Raw genomic sequence first — 22,289 nt, 5'->3', positions numbered from 1 at the left:
GCTCAGTCGGTTAAGCATTTTTCTAGATGTTATAGAAGCAGGAAAAATAATTTTACAACTTGTTAGATTCTTTTAAATTCAGTTATGCCTGCAATGATTATCACTAAGTTCAGCTCACACACCTTTACTAATCTCCTACAACAGACCTGCATTTCAGTTTCTCATAATTATCTATACATGTTTCACAGTATTTATGGGCACAGAGGTTTAGATTTTAGAAGGACAATAAAGCAGTTAGACAGCACTAGATTTAATTTACATTTTACACTGAAAGGCAGGAAAAACCAACAGGAAATCTGCCCTTTTTGATCGAATGGATCCAAATTTTAGTTATATGTGAGGATTTGTTTCAGCCTGATTACTATACAAGGAGGTTCTTTACTTAGACCCCTAGATTGTAAATATGTCAAGATTTTCCACTTAGAGCCCAAAACAAATGTATTTTAAGACCCAAGTAGTTTGCTTCAGAGTTTCCTTTAATTAAAGTTTATTCCTTGCTTAAAGGACAACTCTTTTTATTATTTTGTATTTTACTTTTTCTAACTCCTATATCATTTTTTCCTCATCATGATTTATTCATTACTGACTCTGTGCCACAGAACTTCTTTATTCTAGACACTGTAATGAAGCATTGGAACTTTGACCATTGTTTGTAAGAATCTACCAGACTTAGTTTTTTCACTGTGTATTCTACAAAAACATCTAAATTACATTTTCCTTGATCATTTGAAAAAGTTAGTTAATTTCTATTTCCCACAATTTCTTCTTTTTCTTGGTGCTCTAAAAGCCCTTAAAGTGGTCTCTGTCTATATTAATCATAGATATTGAGAGATGGTAAAATCTTCCTTAGACTTCCTCTACACAATACCCTTGTTTTAAGGATAAGAGAAGAGAGAATGACCTTAAGTGGAAATACTTGGTACTAGAACTCAAAGTAAAAACTTAAGTCACCCGATCCACAATCTCTAATTCTTTCCCCAGTGAAGCAATTTCCTGTGCCTTGGTGTCAAGTGGCTTAACTATTACTAGTAAAGGGAGGGGGGGGCGTCTGGGTGGCTCAGTGGATTAAGCCTTTGCCTTAGGGTTAGGTCATGATCTCAGGGTCCTGGGATGGAGCCCTGCATCTCAATGGGCACTCTGCTCAGCAGGGAGCCTGCTTCCCACACCCCCCACCCCCGACTGCCTCTTTGCCTACTTGTGATCTCTTGTTTCTGTCAAAATGAAGAAATAAAATCTTAAAAAAAAAAAAAAGAGGGAAATAGAAAAGTGACATCAAGCAACAGAAGTGTGATTTGTACTGATGATGTTTTGAGTCTTTTTCAATCTTGAGAGTCTGTGTTCAGGAGGGTGGTAGAATATGCCACCCCAATATGCTTCTTCAGGATAAGGATTTTTTTGAGCTGATTATTTTTGAGAAACAGCAGACTCTAGGAAAGCTCTGAATAAGGAGCTGAAGTTGTTAGGGTACGGAGTCGACCACCCCTCAATTAGACAGAGAACACTCTCGATAACGCAAGTCACACAGCGAGGTTTATTTCCAGCTAGCTGGGGTCCAAGTATCCGCCCGGCGCAGCGGGTTTCAACAAGGACCCCGAGCACTCAAAGCCAAGGGTTTATATAGCATTTTCAAGGCACTTTTTCATAGCTACATACATATCTTGCACCCCACTTGGACAGCTTAACTTTGTTTAACCTTTTGCCACCCTGGCGTCACCCTGGCGGTTAAGTGAGATTTAGGTTTAGAAGAAATTTAACTTTATTTGCATTTCCTTCTGCCTCAGCCTCCCTCAGTTTTATGGTGGGGAGGGCGAATTTAGGCCTCGAGGTACTGAGCCATTTGTCTCTGGAAATTGGGCCATTGAAGAGATAGCCTTTTTTGTTGTAAATCACCAGGACATTTGCAAACCAAGGGAGACTCCTGTCTTGCAGGACTGTGATCTCTGCAAGTTAACCATTTGTTTTCTTTAACATAAGGTCCCTGGGGCGCCATCGCCTAACCGCCCTGGTGGTATATGATTAAGTTGTTTCTTAGGTTTTAGCTACTTTCTCTTATCTCAAGTTACGTGTGGGCTGGTTAGGGACGCTCAGTGAAATGGCTTCCCATTTCTTCTTCTTTCTTCCCATTTCTCAGCTGAGAACTCAGAAGGATAGAAGGAAAATTATTTTTCCTTCCCTACAGTTTCTACAGTGTTCTGGCAAGGGATCACTAAATACTTGGAGAACCCACAGTTTCTCTTTATAGCATAATAAACTCACAGGCATTGATTATTCCTACTATTCAAAGTCATAATCCTAAATACTCTGTTTTCTTCAGAAAAAGGTGCCTGAGCAGACTTGGAGTAATGTAATACTGCCATCTAGCATCAAAATTTCAAAATTACCTAAAAATATACTGTATGGTTTACTGGAGGGAAAAATGTCATCCTATTTATGTATAATAATAAATTTCTATAGAAGGATGACACAAATGCGGTCAGAAAACAGATATGTATGTATGTTTGATAACAGGTTCATAATCAGTAAAAATGCCAAAATAATTTAAAAATACCAACCACCAACCAAAATGAAATTGGGAAGTATAAGTTCCCAATTTAATTTTTCTTTTTAAAATTGTATTTGTTGCTCTGGGTCTCTTGAATTCCCATATACATATTAGGATCATCTTGTCAATTTCTAAAAAGAGAGAGAGAGAGAGAGAGAGACAACTGGGATTCTGGGAGAGATTGCATTGAATCTACAATCAATTTAGAGAGTATTGTCATGTTAGTACTATATTCTGATTTATGAACACAGACAGATATCTTTCCACTTACTTAGATCTTGAAATTCTTTCAACATTGTTTTGTAGTTTTCAGACTAAGTTTTTCACTTTTGTTAAATTTATCCCTAAGTATTTTATTATTTTTGATGGTAATATAAATGAAATTCTTAATCTAATTTTTGGATTGTTCATTGCTAGTGTATACAAATATATTTGATTTTTGTATATTGATCCTGTACTGTGCAACCTTGCTGAACTCATTTATTAGTTTTAATTTTTTAGTGGATCCCTTAAGACGTTCTGTAATGATGCAGGACATTCTATATGAATTACATAATGTACAAATAAAACTAGGTTTACTTCTTTCCTTCCGACATGAATACCTTTTATTTCTTTTCCTTCCTAAATTTCCTTGGCTGAAACCTTCAATGCAATGCTGAATAGAAGGGAGGGGAAGAATAGAGACACCTGGGTGGCTCAGCCAGTTAAGTAGCTGCCTTCAGCTCAGGTCATGATCCCAGGGTCCTGGGGTCTGGCTCCCTGCTCAACGGGAAATCTGCTTCTCCATCTCCCTCTGCCCCTACCCACCCTGCTTGTGTGTGTGTGCATGCATGTTCTCTAATAAATAAATAATCTTGAAGAAGAAGGAGAAGAAGAAGAAGAAGAAGAAGAAGGAGAAGAAGAAGAAGAGGAGGAAGAAGAAGAAAGGGCAGACATCCTTGCCTGTTTCTCATCTTAGGAGGAAACATTAGTCTTTCATCATTAAATATGAACTTTAGTTCTTTCATATAAGGTTGAAGAAGTTCCCTTCTATTCCTAGTTTGTTGAATGTTTTTACACGAGTATTGTCAAATGCTTTTTCTGTGTCGATTGAGATGATCATGTGTTTTTTTGTCCTTTATTCTAATGATATGGTATATGTCATAGGCAGACTAGTACCCCCAACCAAAGATGTCCACATTTTAATGCCCAGAACCTGAGTATGTTACATTCCACAAGGCTGCAAATGGAACTAAAGTTGCTGATCAGTGGACTTTAAAATAGGGAGATTATCCTAATTATCCAGGTGGGCCCAGGGTAATCATAAGGGTCTTTATAAGGGAAGGAGGCAGGGAGAAGGAGAATCGTAGAGTTGGCAGCATGAGAAGGACTCTGTCCACTGTTACTCATTTTGAATATGGAGGCATGCAAGGAATATGGTGGCCCCTAGAAGCTGGAAAAGTCAAGGAGGTGAATTCTCTCCCTTGAGCCTCAAAAAAGAAGTGCTGATCCAGATTACCCCAATGAGGTCTAATTTGGAATTCTGACCTCCAAACTATACAATAATAAATTTGTGTTGCTTTAAGTCACTAAGATTGTAGTAATTTATTACAGTAGCAATAGGAAACTAATAAAGTATATTACATTGATTGATTTTTCAGCTGTTAAACCAAACTTTCATTCCTGGGATAAATCCCAGTTGATCATGGCACACAAGTTTTTTTAATATATTGCTAGATTTGATTTGCTAGTGTATTGTTGAGGATTTTTGAGTATATATTCATTAGAGATGTTGGTCTGTAGTTTTGTATATGTGTGATGTCTTAATTTGGCTTTAGCATCAGGGTAATATTGAGTTGGGAAGTACTCTCCATATCTGCTATTAGTAAAGCCACTCCAGCTTTGTTATAGTTACTGTTTTCATGATATAACTTTGTCCATGCTTTTACTTTCAATGTATTTGAAACCTGTATTTAATCTATATTTCCTATATAATGGATTTCCTTTATAATAAATGATATTTTTATGGCAATAAAACTGCACTTTTTCTCTTACGAGCTGCTATTTTTGAAAAATTAGCTGCTGATGTAAACTTTCATTTTTTTAAGTTTAATTCCTTTTCATTTTCATATACTCTGGTTCTCTTTTTTTGCACTAAGTCTTGGTATTTGGGCTTCTTTTTGGTTTGTTTAAAATAAAATTTAGAGAGTGCCTGGGTGGCTCAGTCATTTAAGCATCTGCCCTCAGCTCAGGTCATGATTCTAGGGTCCTGGGATAAGAGCTGCACATCAGGCTCCCTGCTCAGTGGGGAGTCTGCTTCTCCCTCTGCTCCTCCCCTGCTTGTGTTCACTCTCCCTCTCTCAAATGAATAAATATTTAAATATTTAAAAAATAAAATTTAGAAACTGTATGTTGGACCCACTTTTTTTTTTTCCTATTGGTTTGTGAAATCTATAACTCTAACAACCACTAAACTAGAAAATTTCCAAGACTAGTTTGGAGTGCTGTTGTATACACAACATAGGCTGTTTCTATTAAACAAGTTTAGTAAACTTATGAATAATTTTTAAAGTAGTAACATTTTATCAGTATTTTTGCTTTAACTCGTATTTTTTAAAACTTTTTAAAAAAACTTTTATTTGTTTATTTGACAGGCAGAGTTCACAAGTAGGCAGAGAGGCAGGCAGAGAAGGCGGTGGGGAGGGGGGAAAGCAGGCTCCCCGCTGAGCAGAGAGCCCGATGTGGGGCTCGATCTCAGGACCCTGGGATCATGACCTGAGCTGAAGGCGGAGGCTTTAACCCACTGAGCCACCCAGGCCCCCCTTTAACTCGTATTTTTTAAAAGACATTATAAAATTGACTTTGCAAAAGAAATGTAAACCATATTAAAATCACTACTATACATTGAGAATTGAGAATAATTGAGAACCATCTAAAAGTCCAATAATATGGATTGGTTAAATTATAATGAATTCATGTTTTATTTATCTATTAAAAATCATGCTTTATAATAGTATTGTGTGACATGGAAAATGTTTACCTCTAGGTCAAGTTGTCCTATTCTAGTAATTGCTCCCTCCCCTAACCATTTTGGGTATGTTGCTGCTTCCCAAATTGTCTTATCACATCTATTGGCTTTCTTTAATCCTGCTCACTCCTTTGTACCCAGTTGCTTTGTTAATCCCTGCTCAAGCACACCATGTTAGTGTGTCTGTTGCCTGCCAGGACCCTGAGAAAATTTATACACAGGTTAACGGTGACATTATAGCTTTAATCTCTGGCTGGTGAAATTAAGACAAAATTACAGAGAAAATGATGAATGCCTAATTTCAAGTATTATTATGATATGTGCACTGCAGCTGATAATGAGGGTTACCACTAATTAAATGTTTTAAGTTATTGTTCTTTATATATCATCCCCTTTAATCTTTTCAATAACCCTATGAGGTATCATAGTTATCATCCCTAGTTTATAAATGAGGACAAATTAAATATCTTTGATTACTGTGAATTAATATATTGTCATTGTTTTCTTTTGTAGATCATTCACGAGAAGTCCTGGAACAATTAGTAGGCCCAAACAAACTAAAGCAAGTGACATGGACTGTTTACTGATGCTTATTGAAGCTTTTCAAAGCAAGGATCTTTATACTACATTCCCAGGAAACAATGGCCTTAGAGATTGGCTTTCAGATAATGTGCTTTTTGCTTTGAAGTTAACAGACCCTTAAACATTTAATAGTGATATTATCGTGTTTGTTTGCGGAGTCATTTGTTTTTGACATGGTAAGCCTAGCATGCCCTCTGATGTATTGGGGTGGGGGGAGGGTGGGAGGGGAATATTGTGTTTGTTTCTTAAATAACAACGTTTTAAATTACCAGTTTTTCCTAGAGATTTCCTTCTCCTACCTACCTAGTTGAGCTGCCATAAGAGAAATTTACCAGTATGAATAACCATTAGGAGAATTCTTAGTATCTCTAAAAGCATAATTACCTTCCTACTTGTTTTCTGGCCCCTACTTTCCTTAAGTATTTAAATGCTCATTGGCCAAAAAGCAAAGCTGAACATCAGGCCTATGTATCCTCACAGAATTTAATATTTCAATAAAACAAAGAAATAGAATAGTTTACTGTCATAAACCCATGACATCATCCAACTCAGCCATTCAGAATATAAATGTTACTGAGACCCTTGCCCAGCCACTTCATTGTCATGGCTACTTTTCCCAAATACATGCTATTGATCTATGAAACTTCCTCCTTAACAAATGCATTCAGGAAAGCAGAAGAATGAGTAAATAGAAAGTATCAATATAGAGGCTGTTTCCTAAAGATCTGTCAGTTTCATATCCTGAACTAAACAACACAGATCTTAGTTTTCAAATGAATTGCATTACTCTTTTATAATCACGAAATTCTCTGAAGTATATATAGTGTGCTTAAACCATCCCAAATTTAGTATATTCCCTGTGCCATGAGACTGTCTCAGTAGGACTTTTTTAAAAAAGATTTCCTACTTTAACTCTGATGTAGTACAAAAGAAGGGAAGTATGGATGGTAGATTTCTTCTACATGTTTAGAAGAGGGTTTATACAGTCAACTCTATTTCTTGACCTTACTACTAATTACTTTATAAATGTGGTGTATATATATATAATATATATTGCCCCTCATAGGTAGGACATATGTATATATGTGTACAATGGGTAAAGCTTGTTCCACCTATGAAATTTTTCTAAAGACAAATTCAATAAAATGTAATAGTAAACATCAAGCAAAGTTGGTAGCTTTTCCCTCTTTTGGGGAAACAAGTTTTTCAAGATCTAAAGTGTCAGCTTTTTAGGGTCTATAAGGAATTATCTTCCTAGAAGCACTTTGCAGTTTAATAGTCTTGCCTTTTTTATATTGCTGGTTGTATTAACTATTTCCGTTTAAAATTTCAGTACCCCATTCCTACCTATTTCTATCATCCTCACTTCATACTTCGACCTCTTTATTTTTCTCCTTATCATCTATCACCCTCTGGCATCTTGTCTGTTTTTTATTATCTACTCCCTAGAATATAAGCTTCATAAAGACAGGAACTTTTGTCTTTTCTTCCCAGTGCCTAGAACAGTATCTGGTACATAATAAGCACCCAATATTTGTTAAATGAATAAACACACAAAAAATGAATAAATAAAGGAGAAAAATGAATAAATAAAAATAATACCCATACTTCCAGTTTCCAGTTTGATGTTATTAAGTGATTAGGAGTCCTCACTCCTGTCCCTCTAAGATAAAAGCTGAACAAACTGAAAATCATGAAGTGGTACAGTATTATGTGAATGTGGACTTGGACTAGATATAAGTGTATACTAGGGCAACCACTAAACACAAATTTTTAAATATGTATAATATATATCCGAGAGGAGAGAAAATAGAATCATATAAAATTCTCAATTAAAACCAGAGAAGGCAGGAAAAGAGTGGAACACCAAAAAAGAAACAAGGAACTAGGGCAACAAATAGAAAACAGTTGTAAATATGGGTAGAAATTAATCCAGCTATATCAATAACCCCTTTAAATGTGAATGGTCTTAATACAAACCTCTTTGTTAAACTATTGTGGAAAATCTGAAGCAGCCGAGGAAACTCAAGCGGCACGCAGCAAAGCAGGAAGACTTAGTTTTATTATAGCGGGCAGGCCCAGCGGGATCATTTCTCAAAGGCTGAGCACCCAATAGGGTTACGAGTTTTTATGGTTGCGGGTGATGGGGGATGGCAACAGGACATTTTCACAGTCTCTCAAGGCCAAATGGCCCCTTCAAGTGGAAGTATAATCTATGCGGAGGCATCTCAGGAGAGTGCTAAATCACCGCTGGGGACTTGTTTCTTTTTTTCTTAATCAAACAGGACCCGCCTCTGGTCTTTTTCTTCTGCCTCAGCAGAGCAATGAGTTGTTATCTTATCTTAACAAAATTGGATGGCCATTTGGTCTTTTCTTCTGCCCTAGCAGGAGCAATGGGGAGTAGGTGAGGGGCAGGGGCTGGGGACCCGGAGTCTATCCGCATCACTATGAAGTCATTCAAGGCTCACCATTATATACAGGGTAGATTTTAAAATATCTTAAGTAACGGGCACCTGGGTGGCTCAGTCGTTAATCAGCTGCCTTCAGCTCAGGTCAAGATCCCCAGGGTCCTGGGATCAAGGCGGGCATCGGGCTCCCTGCTCAGTGGGAAACCTGCTTCTCCCTCTCCCACTCCCCTTGCTTGTGTTCCCCCTCTCTCTCTGTGTCTCTCCCTGTTAAATAAATAAATAAAATCTTCTTAAAATAAAATAAAATAAAATAAAATATCTTAAGTAACATTTGGATATCTCAAAGACCTTGTACCCTCCTAATAAATCACCAAAAGAGGATAACAAAAACAGGGTTTGTAGATATTTAGACTTAAACGTAAATCTTCTCTTTGTCTCACCAAGTTGACTTCCACAGTGCTCCAGAGTATAATTTACTCTTATCTTGCTGGGAAGTACAATAACCAGGACAGCACTCCGAATTTTCAAAGGATATTGTCAACAAAACTTTTTCCTCTCAAATATCATCCGATGCCATTGTAACCTTTAATTTCTATTAATTTTAACCAAGTCTGAATCAAAATTTAGGTTGATCACATTTAAGACCCAACATACCAATGGAAATTAGATGCACAAAAGTTGTTTCACTGGGCTGAAATAAACTCTGACTTCCAAGTTCAACAATTTCCAAATCCTCCAGAGCTGGGCTCCCAAACTCCCATCAAATTATCCTATTTTCCTATCTAAGCAACAACTTGCCCTTAACTGCTTTCTCCACATTCCCACTGTATGACTATAACTCTGATCACATCTCCCTGGTACCATAATCCCAATGGCATGCACGCATTATTAGAAAGTTTGTATATAATGCACATGTTATGAACAACTCCAAAGCAGTGTTTGAAAACATAAGAAAGAACATTAGAAAGGCTGCATTTTATATTTCACTTGTAACATATATAATGCTGGTGTTTAGTTTTAAATTAGAGAATAAAAAAATCTATAGTACAGAATCATAAGACCCAAAGGTAAAACCCGGAGACCTCCCACCCTGGTCTCCCAGGTATCTGGTATCCTCCCAGAAGACAACCACAGTTAGCAATTACTTATTTATCTTTTCAGGGATATGCTATGTATGTTGCAAACAAATATGTATTGTATTTGTGTATATATATATATATATATATATGTACATACATACATCTTTTCATATGTTCCTCTATAAATAGTGATATGCTATACATATTCTTCTTCACATTCTCATTTATGTCATAAGGTTTTTATTGATATATAAGATCCTGACAACCTGGACCATGTAGTGGTAGCATAACCAATTTCTAGCTAACCTTAGTGAACCATAAAGAAGCATCAAAAAGTGTCATGGTATCACTAGGAAATTCTAAAATCTTTATTTAATTAATTAATTTATTTTATTTTAAAACCTTTATTTTTATCCATGACTGTCAGTTGAGGTCCTATTGTGTACCAAGTACTATATGAGGCACTTTATTCTTTCATTTAATAAAATAGCCTTGAGGTGAGGTTTCTTAAGTTTGTTACAGTTTTATAGATGAAGAAATTAAAGTTCAGAGAGCTTAACTGGCCTAAAGTCCCAACTAGAAAGTGACAGAGTTGCCTGACTCCAAAGCCCATATACTCTGTAGCACACTAAATGCAGCTCTGATCTTTACAGGTCATTGTTTTTGAAATACAGTACTCTTCTCTATTTTGTATTGGGTCTAATTTGAAGATCCATCATATAGTTTTCTCAACTACAGAAACAGACTTTGCTTTTTCATTTTCTTTCTCATTCTTCTCTACTACTTAAGTTACATGTTGCTACCATTTTGGTACTGCCTTCTAGAATTCTATTCCTACAGCAGTAAAAGTAGAAAACTGTCAGGTAGAGATTTGCATATTTGGCATAATGCAGAATGAGTAACATGACAAAGGCTGACAAAACTTATGACTCAGTATATTGGAAACAAGATATACATGCTTTAAACTGGAGGGTCTTTTAGCGTTAAACCCAAACATAGTTATATTCACTTGGAAGCACCTGGACAACTCAAGGCTGAAAATCCCATACTGTGCTTGTTGTCAACCCATTGTTTTCCCTCCTGGTAGGCTCTGGAAGTGAATATTCTACCACTTTGTGCAGTTGATGTTGAATGCTATGTCCACTAAACTGGGGTCGTCCAGGGTCACCAATCAGTACTCGAGTTCTGTGGATCCAAAAGCAATTCTTCAGCCATTGATGAAGACTGTCTGCAAGGTCTTCATCATAAAACATATCTCCAAGCACAACAAGGTCCCACTTTTCTTGTTCCAAATCCAAAATGTTTTTGGTTAAAATGGGAAAAGGGTTCAGTTGGTTCAACTCACAATTCAGTATGATAGCCATTCCTGCAACTTTAAAAAGCACATAATGAATTGGTTTATGCTAGGCAGTTTTAATCCCCTATTGATTAATTTAAGTAATTTAGAAAATCTAACAATATTTTTTCCCTTTTATTGAAAGTTGTTTTTTAGGTAAAGAACATCTACCAACATAAACTATTTACTGAAATTTTCAAACATATGAGTGGATATCCTAAAAACAAAACAAACAGTACAAAACACCTAGAAATGTGGAGGTTTCAAGGAATATTTGCTGATCTAATAACCAAGAGGTTTGGTTTATTATAGCTGTCCAGGGAAACAGGTCTTGGACTTGAGCAACCTGAGTCCCCTGTATAAAATAAGGATCTTGGGGCACTGGGGTGGCTCAGTCCATTAAGCGTCTGACTCTTGATTTCAGCTCAGGTCATGATCTTAGAGTTGTGAGATCAAGCCCTGCACTAGGCTCACATGCTGGGTGTGGAGCCTGCTTAAGATTCTCTCTCTCCCTCTTCCTCTACCCCTCTCCACCAGATCCTCAGTAAAATTGAAAACTAAAAGAAAATCAGATAAAATTAAAACTGACTTGTCTCAACTTGGGTTTTAATGGAATAAAATCACCCTCAAAACACAAGGCCTATCTTCACTTGGGTTTTGGGTCAAATATACACAACCTACATATTTCAAGAAATCCCTTGCTCAGAAATTAACAGTAAGTGCTCCCAGCTGGGTACACTTTGGGCTATCTGACAGACATAAATACAAATCCTCTTAAGAAATATGCACTTCAATTCAGGACCCACAGGATCTTCACAGATTATGTCCCACTGAACATAAGTTCACAATATCTGATGACAAAATATGCATGGAAATAAGCTATCATGTTGAGGCATCCATACATATTTATCCTGGAGGAAAATAAAGATGAGCTTTAAATATTTTTAAATATAAGATCCTTACTAGGGTCTATGTCGTTGGCCAAGATCCTTGATGCCCCACTCATCTTGGCAGCAATAGCTGTAGCTCCACATCCACTCCCAAGATCTAACACAGACTTTCCTCTAACAACATCAGGATTATCCAAAAGATACCTAATTTGGAAAGAAAGCAAAGAACACTATCTGAGATAGAGGTCAGCAGGAGGTATTAAAAAAAGAAAATCTTTTTTTTTTTTTTTTAAGCTCTATGCCCAACATAGGGGTTGAACTCATGACCCTGAGATCAAAAGTTACGAGCTCTAATGACTGATCCAACCAGGCAATCCCCCCAAAAAATGTCTTTTTAAAATACTGAGCACTTATGATCCTGAAACAGTCAAGCACCTACAATATAGACCAACAAAATACTGCTATAATAAGGATTCAGTAAACTAGATTCAAAATTCAGAATTCAAAATTGATTGTCCATCATAGAGTGGTTTTACCTATAGCTTATGTTGAGTTATAATGACCTCTCTGGTAAGGTACAAAGTCCAGTTCAATCAATTTGGACCAAGGCTAAACAGTTATCAAACACTGAAGATGGATGAGAAACCCTGAAATAATATATATCAACCAACACTTGACCTTACTACTGAAAAATGAAGAATATCCGGGATTATGGCAAAGTAGGGGTGTACATGGCTGTCTAAATGGGAAGCTGCTACCCATTTTTAGCTCACTGCTGCCATGTAGAAATCCTGTGTTAATCAGATACCTCTGTTTTTTCAAGATCAGACATTTTTACATGAAATTCCCCAAGTTTATTTTTATTTCTTATTTTTTTTAAACTTCCCAAGTTTTAAATGTTAGCAACTGATTTTTCATTTTAAGTTTACAAGTAAAGGCCAAATAAAACACATCTGTGGGTGTATCAACTTGTGACCTCTGATTCAGTCTGTTAAGGAATTTGATTGTATTTTTATTTGAAGTTGACAAACAATCACTTTAATAGACGTCACTGAAAATGTCAATATTTTCAAGGTATGATGTAAGTGAACATAGCTTGAAAATTTGGCAACAACCAGAAAATCAGACTTGTTTGATAACACCTAGAAAGCTTTCCAATCTTCAGGATTCTCTAAACAGCTCTACATATGCATTTATTTATTTTGCATTTAAACTATATACAACATTAATTCTGTTAGGTCATCCCACTCCTGCAAATGAGAAGTGCTTATCCATTTAATTTCAGAGGTCAATAGGCTGAAGGTATAAGCAAGTTTAATCATTAAACAATCTAAGAGCAAAAGCCAGACTGAAATGCTAAAAGCTCTTGCCTTTGTCTCAGCAGTTGTGTTTTAATAAAAAGCATAGTGTGATATATGAGAGAATGTCCGAAAGAACATTTCTGCAGTATGGGGGCTGGGGGGTGGGTGGAAGAGGAGACCTTAACAATGCAGATTCAGGGCACACCTGGCTGGCTCAGTTTGTACAGCATGCAACTCTTGGTCTCAGGGTTGTGAGTTCAAGCCCCGCAATGGGCATAGAGCTTACTTGAAAAAAAAAAAAAAAAAATGCAGATTCAAGTCCAGAGTTCAACTGAGATGTCACTGAGTCACTAAAGAGGGAATCCTCATGGGGCCCACTCACTCACATCTCTTGTTTTTTGGGTAATTGAAAGAAGTGAGCCTCCAGGGAGGGATGGAGTGTGAGGCTCGAGGAGCAACATTTATGAGATTAAACTAGGAGAGCTGAAGGACTGGGGCTTTAAGAAACTGCACTGGCCATACTTTATGAACCATGAACCAGAGAATAGTGTGAAATTTCCAGATCATTCATAGTATCTAGGGTCTTGACAGCTGATCCTAGGGTTTCACTTAGAGAGAGAACTATATTTGGGGAAATACATTGATAAGCCTGGAGTATGCTTAAATTGCTCCAAATTAAGAAAATAAGAATTTGGGGGTTTCACTGTTGTTGTTTTTTTGTTTGTTTGTTTGTTTGGTTTTGTTTTTGTGAGGAGCAAAGAGAATGCAGAGTTGGAAGGGGCTGAAAAAAGAATCTGAAGAAAACAGGATCTGTTTGGGCCTTAAAGCTTCCCATTTCAGATAGGGAAATACCTAGACAGGGCCTGGCCTCCTGGCCAGTAGATTGCCCAGTAAGGCTCGCTGTAGGGCCACAGGTCAGCTTTTTGCCACCAGAACTTGCATCTGGGCGTCAAAAGCCGCAACTGGATTTCAGGGGTGAGGCTGCCACTGCTGGTGACTTCAGTGTTCTCTTCCAGGAAAGCTTTCATCTCGGGGTCCAAAAAGCTTCCAGTTCCTCTCCAAGGGGAATGGCCCCAGGGAAACAAGGAAAGACCACTGCTTCTCAGAGCTTTCAGAAAGACACCACAGTGGTTCATGTGAAATGGTGCAAATGCTCTCCAACCTAGGCTCGAAGCCATCGTCCTTTTTCAAAACACAGGTTCTGTCAACGTGGCTGTTGATAAGAACTGCTGCTCCTCCTGAAGAAGGAAGGGTCTGGCTGCTACAGTAATCTCAACTGGAATCTGTGGATCTCTAAAAACAGAAATAATACTGAAAATTCCAAGGTTCACTGACGCTTCCAAATCCCATTACATAGGGAGAAAATATTACAGTATAAGCTCTGTAGAAGATGATTCACAAGTGCAAGTCCATTTCAGATGGAAATATTGGTACATCAACTTAGGAAAATCCAACCTTTTTTTTTTTAAAGATTTTATTTATTTATTTGACAGACAGAGATCACAAGTAGGCAGAGAGGCAGGCAGAGAGAGAGGGAGAGGGAAGCAGGCTCCCTGCTGAGCTGAGAGCCTGATGCGGGACTCAATCCCAGGACCCCGAGATCATGACCTGAGCCGAATGCAGCAGCTTAACCCACTGAGCCACCCAGGTGCCCCAAAATCCAATCTTTTAAAAGGAAGTATTTTGGGATGCCTGGGTGGCTCAGTGGGTTAAAGCCTCTGCCTTCAGCTCAGGTCATGATCCCAGGGTCCTGGGATTGAGCCCCGCATCTGGGCTCTCTGCTCAGCAGGGAGCCTGCTTCCCTTCCTCTCTCTCTGTCTCTGCCTGCCTCTCTGTCTACTTGTAATCTCTGTCAAATAAATAAATAAATAAATCTTTAAAAAAAATTTAAAAGGAATTATTTTCACAACAAAGACGTTTTAATAATTTATAACAATAAACATACAAGCATTTGATTTTGAGAGAAAACCTCCGGAACATGCCAGTTACATAAAATAAGGTTTAAAGTTCTTTCACACACACACACAAAATCAAGTTCTTTAACACATTCAATAAATCACTTACTCTTAAGTAGGCAGTGTGAGCAAAATAAGTCTCCATCTTTGGGATGCTTAGATTCTAGTGGTGAGGTAGAGCTGTTACCAGGGCAAACACTGTTCTTGCCTTTATGAAGTCTTGCCAAGAGTTGTGGAGGTTACCAAACTATAATTGTGGACAAAGATATACAAATTATACTGAGTACACTCTATTTATGTAACGGCTGTTGTAGCATAAAACATCAACGTAATCAAAATTCAGATTTTTTCTTAAAACTTTATGGACTTAATTGTCATAAAAGAATATCAACTCGCAAATATCCTCCTGTAACTACCTCCGATGACTCAATTTTACCAAGCCTCGGACGAAAAGGCTTGCTCCAATAGAAAAATGCCTTGGTAAGAATAAGAAAGAATAAGAAACAGCAGTTTAAACACAAACTACATATCCAGTTATTTGGGGCCTCTGAACTGTTCTGCATAAATGTTTTAAAATAGTCCTGTACCCATCCGCCCAAATATTTACAGTAGGCGCCCCAAACTCAAACGCCTACCAGGGGCCCGGACTGGTGACCCTGAGTGGTGCCGCTGGTTATAACAGAGGGGCTGTGGCGACCTGGAGACTGTTTCTGAGCAGTGCAAAGGGGCCAGCAAACTGCTTCCAGGTAAAAGAACACGCTGCCAGATCTTCCAGTTTCTCAAGATAATCCAGGGCTTCACACATAACCCCCCACTTGTAAACAAAAGCGATCAATTAAAATATCAGAACACAGGGCAGGCTAAAACGCCTGCCAGGCCACTTGTGTACGAATTCAGGGTAGACCTGCACTGGGTGTCATCTCCCCATCGTGCCCTCGGGATCCCAGGGTCTCTAACAGCCTCTTCTCTCTGGACTAATTCTGTTAGGAAGCGTTGGGTCAGCCCTTGAATCGCGGGAGCCGAGGCTTGTAAACACAGCCCGGCAAACAGGAGGTGGTTTGGGTTTGGAACCTCAGGTCGTCTACACCAGCGCCTCCCCCTTCCACCCCAGCACCAATGGAGCATCCTTTGTGAACGTGACTATGCGGGGGACACTATGTACCTGTTATTAATTGTTAAGGAAAGAAGAGGGGTTAAAAAGGGTAAGTTTCCCAAAGGGTTCCTGACCACGTTATTTCCCTCCGAGGAGAACGGAACTCGGTCTTAAAGGGGCAGGCACAGTCGTCCTTTTGTCCTTACCAGGCTGGCCTAAGAGCGGCCCAGCGAAGCGCTCGCCTTTGTGCGTCTTTCCTGGCATTCTTCAGAATCGCACCTGGTGCGCCGAGATCGCCCCCAACACGACAAGCTGCGCGCGACTCCGGGTGCCGAGCGTGGACCGAGCACCCCGCCCTCCTTCCCAGCAGCCTCCCTCGGCCTTTTCCTACTTTTCTTAAAGGGGCAGGGCCTTCAGAGGAGGCGGCGCCCGACCTCGCTCTGGAAGCAAGGAACCATCAAACTCTGATTTCTGCGCGATCCAAACTGTGGAGCGTCTGCTTTTGCCAGTCACTTGTTGGAGAGGAAGAATGTTTCTCTTCCCTTCCTCCATCCTTCAAAGCTTCTTCCAGCTGCTCTTAGAATTAAATTGACATGAAACACATCAACAGAAGAAAACCAAATTGGATCTTGTAACTGTGGGAAGGCCAGGTGTAGGAGAGATGCAAAAATAGAAAAGTAAAAGGTTTACATGTCACCCTGAACTAAGGAGAAGGGAGTTTGGGACTTAAAAGGGAAGGAAAGTAATGCACAGAAGATGAAAAGGTATTAATGTTTACTGGGCTGCACAGAAACAAGAGGACCGGGAGAGAATTTTAACAACAGACTTTGCTGAATTCCTCCCTATCACACCTAGTTCATATTATGCTGTAATTATCCATGGAAATAGATTTCTTCTGGACCACATCCTCTATTTATATTCTTCAGGTTAAAAGGCTTCCCTCCGGAGGCCTGGCTCCCAAGCCCTCCAGTTTGGGGACGCCTGAGCCACACCCCAGGACTCCACCTGCCACCCAGGAGGAAACCATGCCTTTTGGAGCTGTGCAATACCCTCAGAGCTGGAGAAACCTGCATGGACCCCCCAAGGCCACCCCCACCTTCAGCACCCACTGCTGCCCACAAACCCAGAGCCTGATGCCCAGCCAGATCTCCTTCCTGGACTCTGCCCCAGGGGAGCTCCCCTCAGCGTGGGTCCGGCTGTGGTCCCAGACTGGTGAAAGACGCACCTAGAGAGAAGGCCCTCCAGGCACCGGGTGGGTGCACGGCCAGAATCACTACACAACGCCCCGCCAGCTCCAAACAGCAAAGTTTCCTCCTGGGTGCCAGGTGGAATCCTGGGGTGTGGCTCTGGGTTCCCCAATCTGGAGGGCTTGAGGGCCAGGCCTCTGAGGACAGAAGCCTGAAAACGCAACCTAGGGTTAGGGTTAGGGCTGAGGGGCGTGGCAGGCCTGATCTGCTGGTGCTGAGGCTGAGCGGGATTGCCCGGGGACTGAGTGGAGGGCCCGGGTCAAAGGGGGCATCAGGCTCTAAGTTTGGAGCCAGGAGGTGCTGGGGAAGGTGGGAGTGGCCTCAGGAGGAATGCAGGTTTCTCCTGCTCCGAGGATTCCTCGGAGCTCCAAACGGCTGGTTTGCTCCCGGTGGCAGGGGGACTCCTAGGGTGGGGTTCAGGGGTCCCCAATTTGGAGGGCTTGGGGGCCAGATCTCTGGGCACAGAAGCCTGACAACACAACCATACCGTTAGGATTAGAGCCTAGGGGCATGACAGGCCTGATCTGCCAGCGCTGAGACGGCATCCCCAGGGGGCTGAGTAGAGGGCAGGGCTGGCTAGCATTCTGAGGTGATCTGGGCTGGGCTTGCGCCTGGTGATTAGAGGGCGTTCTCACAGGGTTCCCTCAGGCACCACTGGGGACCTCGGTCTGGGCCCAGGAGGCTACCCTCAAGGCTGCTGCCATGGAAGCGAGTTTGATGGGGGTTTCTGCCCAATTCTAATGAGCATTCTGCCCAAATTGGTACTGATTTGGGCAGAATGCTCTTGAGAATTGGTCGGTGTTGGTGGCAATTGGGGCTGTGTGTGCACCCTGTGTTGGGAGGGCTTCTAGCCCTTCTAGCTTCTTGCTAGGTGCGTGTTGGTTTAGGGTTAGGGTTAAGGTCAGGTTTAGGGTCAGGATTTAGGGTCATGGTTTAGGGTCATAGTTTAGGGTCAGGGGTTAGGGTTTAGGGATTTACTAGGGTTAACTTATTTGCCTTTAATACAAGATGTCCATGCTTAAATAAGACATTTTTTTTAGAGTATTTTACGGTGAGCAAAGGTTAGCATGAAACCCAAATAGTTACAGAGAAGAACCAAATGTTCCAAAGCAGCACTTAAAGACAATTAAGAATTGAATTCTTCTGTGACTCTTCTCCCAGATGAACTCGCTGGCCCTGTCTTTCTGGTCTAGGCTGAAAAGCATTTTCTCAGTGACTTCCTTAATGGGCCTCTCTGAATAGAATGGCTCTCAGCCTGCGTTACTTCCTATCTTTGTTTTATTGATTATATCCCACAGTCTTTGCAAGCTCCCAGGTTGTATTATATTTGCCCTAAGAAGATACTCCATAAATATTTATTAATTCAACAAGAATGACTTTCTGTTTAATAAAAAATATTCATATTTTATCAGTGAATTTTTAACCATATCAGAATATATTTGGAGAAAGCTATTGCTCCATGAATATGTATCTGTCAAGGCTGTGGCTTTATTATGTCCTGTCATGCTTCCCTGAGCTAGTCGGAGTGCTCATGACCCATGTATGAAGCTCAGCCTCAAACCTTGTGGGTGAGTTCTGTGAAGGCGCTGGGGGGTATTTGGGGGGACTTGCCCTGCTGGGTACCACCATGTCATCTGGGGCCAGATGTTACACAAGCACCCTCTCTTTCCCTAGCTTTTTGCATCTTCCTCTACCCTCTGTCAGCATGTGGGTTTCCCACCAGCCATATCTTTTCAGACAAACTCTGAGATGGCCTATGGCTTGGGACTCCATTGACATCAAAGTCTCGTTTATAACAAGTGCCAGAGGTTTCTATGGCACTGACATGACCTTTGTTCCCAGAATAGGCCCCATGAAGAGTCCCTGAGAGTCAGGGAGTCCAGGAAAGATAAATGGGTGATTGTGGCTCTAGCTAAAGCCACTCTGGGGGATCATGCCAGAGGCCACCTCCCATCTCAGTCTGGCTCTTTTGCTGATTTCCAATATGACCTAGGAGAGTCCCTTCATTGGAGCTTCAGGCTCCTCATTTCTAAAATGAGAAAATGTTTTTAGATTAATTGATTTATTGAAGACTATGGAATGAAATCCTAGGAAGTTCTGGGCAGACTCCAAGATAGATTCTATCTCAGGAGTTCTGACTCCCATCGTCCCTGCTCATTGGACACAATGGCTATTCCATGGAAATTCCCCAGGGCAACAAGTATCTTCAGGGTGTGCCCCCAGATTTGGCTGAGAGGCCATGAGCAATTCTGAATCCAAACCAAGGTTTTGGCTGTGCTGCCTACTTGCACACAAATAGCAGTGCTTGAATCAGGCCTTCACTGCAACAGCTGAGCTGGCTTAGTGAGGGCCTTGTCCAAGACACTAGCCCCATGACACTATGAGGGCACAGTGAAATCAGGCAATGCGGTGAGGGATTCTACATCAGGGTAGATGATGCAAGGCATCGTTTCACAGCAAACATGACAAAAAACACTTAAATGACAGAATAGTAAGTAGTTAAACATACTCTGTATGATGGCAGTGATGGGAAAAGTGAACGATGAGGTCGGAAAGGGGAATGGGAGTTCCTTGAAGCAGGCTGGAGTCATCATGGGTGGGGGTGGGGTGTCTCATGGATGAAGGGACCAGGAGACTTGTCATGGGTTACAACAGTGCCGCATCAGGTTGTGCGCTCTGCCTGACCCATGACCCCCAGGGGCATTGGGGGCATTCTGGCTCCAGAGGATCTACAGACTGCAAGTTGGCCTGAGCAGAGCCTTCGTGGTATGTCTTCTTTTTTCCTGGCTGTGGCTCTTTCTCTGCTTCTGGAGGCTGTTGATTCTCCTTTGGTTTTCCTCTGAGCTGCAGTATTTTGTGTGGATTCAGGACTGTTAGTTGACACAAATTCTTCCTGAAAAGAAGTAGAATAGAAGTCATCCTTGTTTCCTAACTATACCTGAATAGATTCAATAGTAATAGCCCTTTCCCAGGCCCCTGGGCCTTCATCTGCTTGCCAACTCTGAGATTTTAGAAAACATCTTCTATTCTGAACAGGTTGAAAGAATTAGTTTGGTTTTTAAAAAATTCAGCAAAGTCACACTTTTCATAATCTATACAACTATCTGTAAACATTGAATGAACAAGGTTTGACAGGAAAAAGGAAGAATGGGCTTTGCAGTGGGGTTTGGGGCACTGTGTACTCACTGTTGCCGCTGTGTGGCCACTCTCCAGATAGCACATGGCCAAATGTGTTCCCATTTACTGGATTCAAGGGAGAATAAGGCAGAAGAAAGTTGGTCCCTGAATTCCTTAGCTTCTAAAAACCATCCTTTAATTTATGAGCAGAATTATACATGGAGTATCTCTTAACTAGAGATTAGGGTTAGAATCAGGGTCAAGTTACATACATTAATTATGGACAGCTTTTTGTATGTCAATCTTGCCTGCCTAAGGTTTTTTTAAAGAAATAAAATGGGAGAGGATATAGTCACCAAAGCACTGAGCACATTACCTGTCCCTGGAAATAGGAAAACAAACATAATTATTGCTTCATCTTAGCTGAGGACCAAGAGCTGGTCCTACAGGTACTAGGCAGGTATCATCTGTGGCCAGCTGGCCATCTCCTGCCACACCCACACCCAGCTCAGCACATCCTCTGCTCTGCTCAAGGGCAGCAAATGGATGGACCAGGTACAGGTGGGACTCCCTCCTGTCAGGCATGGCTTGCTTCGGACAGGTAGAGAAGTGGGCCAGCTCACATACACATGACGTGTTCTTTTGGATCCTTGCTATCTGCCTCCCCTTTCTGTCACCCTGGTCCTGAACCTTTAGTTCCTGGGAGAACTTCGGTTTGCAGATTTCTGTTGACATTTCAAAGTGTAAATCTGTGGTACCTTTGTTCCATGTCTGTGGGTCAGAGATGAAAGGAGGAAAAGTCATCATACTCTGAAAGCAACACAAAGAAATATCAAGTGTACTCTGCCCCTGGCACCTCAGGCTTGAAAGCCGTGGTCAACTACGTACTTCATGTTCTGCACAGTCAGGTTTAGGGACTCACAGATGCATGTTAAATGAAATTTATTGAAAGAAATCTCATTACCAAAATAGAAGACAGTTTAGGGACACCATCCCTCACCCGTCCTGTCATTTTCGGTCTGACCAATACCTGATCACACTGACACGTGTAACCACACAAGCTCACAACTGTGACATCCTCCTGGAGCACTTCTGGTACCCCGCCTTCCAGTCTGGCCAACTCTGCACAAACCCAGTCCTCCCGAGCATCCCCTGCTGTGACATAGCTGTGATCATCCTCCTGGAGCATTCCCCGTCTCCCTGCCCCCAGGTCTGGCCAACGCTGCATACCTCCAGTCCTCCTGAGTGTTCCCTGTTGTGGCGCTTGTCACACAAGGCTGCCATTTGTTGTCTCTCAGTCTGTCCTTTCTGCTTGGAGTAGATCTCTCTCACAGGTGCCTGGCTGGATGACAAGTGGATGAATGGTTTCAGAATCTTTTGTCCTGGAACAGCAGGTGTCCTTCAAAACCCTGATGGGCAGGGGGAGTCTCTGTCCCTCTGTGTTCCCCCAGGCTCAGTGGAACATAGTGTCCAGCACAAGGGACTTGGGAGTCCTCCCAGATGAAGTTTGTTCTATGAAGGTGGATTCCTTCTGATATCATTATGGAACCACATTGCATGGCTGTTTCTGTGGGACAGAAAGCATGCTACTGTACTGTATTCTCCTCGCACACTGTGGCTAACAAAGAAGAAACACATGGTCACACTCACAAGTTTACACTTACATCTCCGTTTCTGAGCATCACTACCATGGAAACAACATGAATTCCCACTGAGCTGCAGACCTGTAGAC

The 22,289-nt window shown here is 40.9% G+C and overlaps 2 protein-coding genes and 1 long non-coding RNA gene across 4 annotated transcripts in view; 1 reads left to right on the top strand and 2 right to left on the bottom strand.

The window, feature by feature from the left end:
- AMN1 (antagonist of mitotic exit network 1 homolog) overlaps positions 1-6,271 on the top strand; it is a 47,856-nt gene extending 41,585 nt beyond the window's left edge. For both annotated transcript variants that reach the window (XM_032855315.1, XM_032855314.1), the window contains exon 7: positions 6,063-6,271. In XM_032855315.1, the coding sequence (XP_032711206.1) occupies positions 6,063-6,136 (74 nt within the window). In that variant the 3' untranslated portion in view covers positions 6,137-6,271. The remainder of the gene's footprint in view (positions 1-6,062) is intronic.
- A 3,732-nt stretch (positions 6,272-10,003) lies between these two features.
- On the bottom strand, positions 10,004-14,537 carry ETFBKMT (electron transfer flavoprotein subunit beta lysine methyltransferase). The gene is made up of 3 exons (XM_032855313.1): positions 13,998-14,537; positions 11,918-12,048; positions 10,004-10,990 (listed from the first exon to the last, which is right to left on the bottom strand). Exons 1-3 carry the CDS (start codon positions 14,321-14,323, stop codon positions 10,647-10,649), a joined length of 801 nt encoding a protein of 266 aa, XP_032711204.1. The 5' UTR covers positions 14,324-14,537; the 3' UTR covers positions 10,004-10,646.
- Positions 14,538-15,025: 488 nt separating this feature from the next.
- LOC116866336 lies at positions 15,026-15,911 on the bottom strand. Its single transcript, XR_004382372.1, has 2 exons — positions 15,736-15,911; positions 15,026-15,347 (listed from the first exon to the last, which is right to left on the bottom strand). It is a non-coding gene; the product is annotated as an uncharacterized LOC116866336 (long non-coding RNA).
- Between the last annotated feature and the right edge of the window lie 6,378 nt (positions 15,912-22,289).

This window comes from Lontra canadensis, unplaced genomic scaffold (assembly GCF_010015895.1).
Source record: "Lontra canadensis isolate GAN:19392208 unplaced genomic scaffold, GSC_riverotter_1.0 scaffold9, whole genome shotgun sequence".
Classification (NCBI taxonomy): domain Eukaryota; kingdom Metazoa; phylum Chordata; class Mammalia; order Carnivora; family Mustelidae; genus Lontra; species Lontra canadensis.
Note: the sequence above shows the minus strand (reverse complement) of the source record. Positions and strands in the feature narration are given on the sequence as shown.

Coding starts and splice junctions, on each gene's coding strand:
- ETFBKMT (XM_032855313.1), bottom strand. CDS start 14,323: ATGGCTTCGAGCCTAGGTTGGAGAGCATTTGCACCATTTCACATGAAC. Junction 12,049..13,997: donor GGAGGCCAGGCCCTGTCTAG/GTATTTCCCTAT, acceptor TTTCCAAATTAG/GTATCTTTTGGATAATCCTG. Junction 10,991..11,917: donor GGCCAACGACATAGACCCTA/GTAAGGATCTTA, acceptor TGCTTTTTAAAG/TTGCAGGAATGGCTATCATA.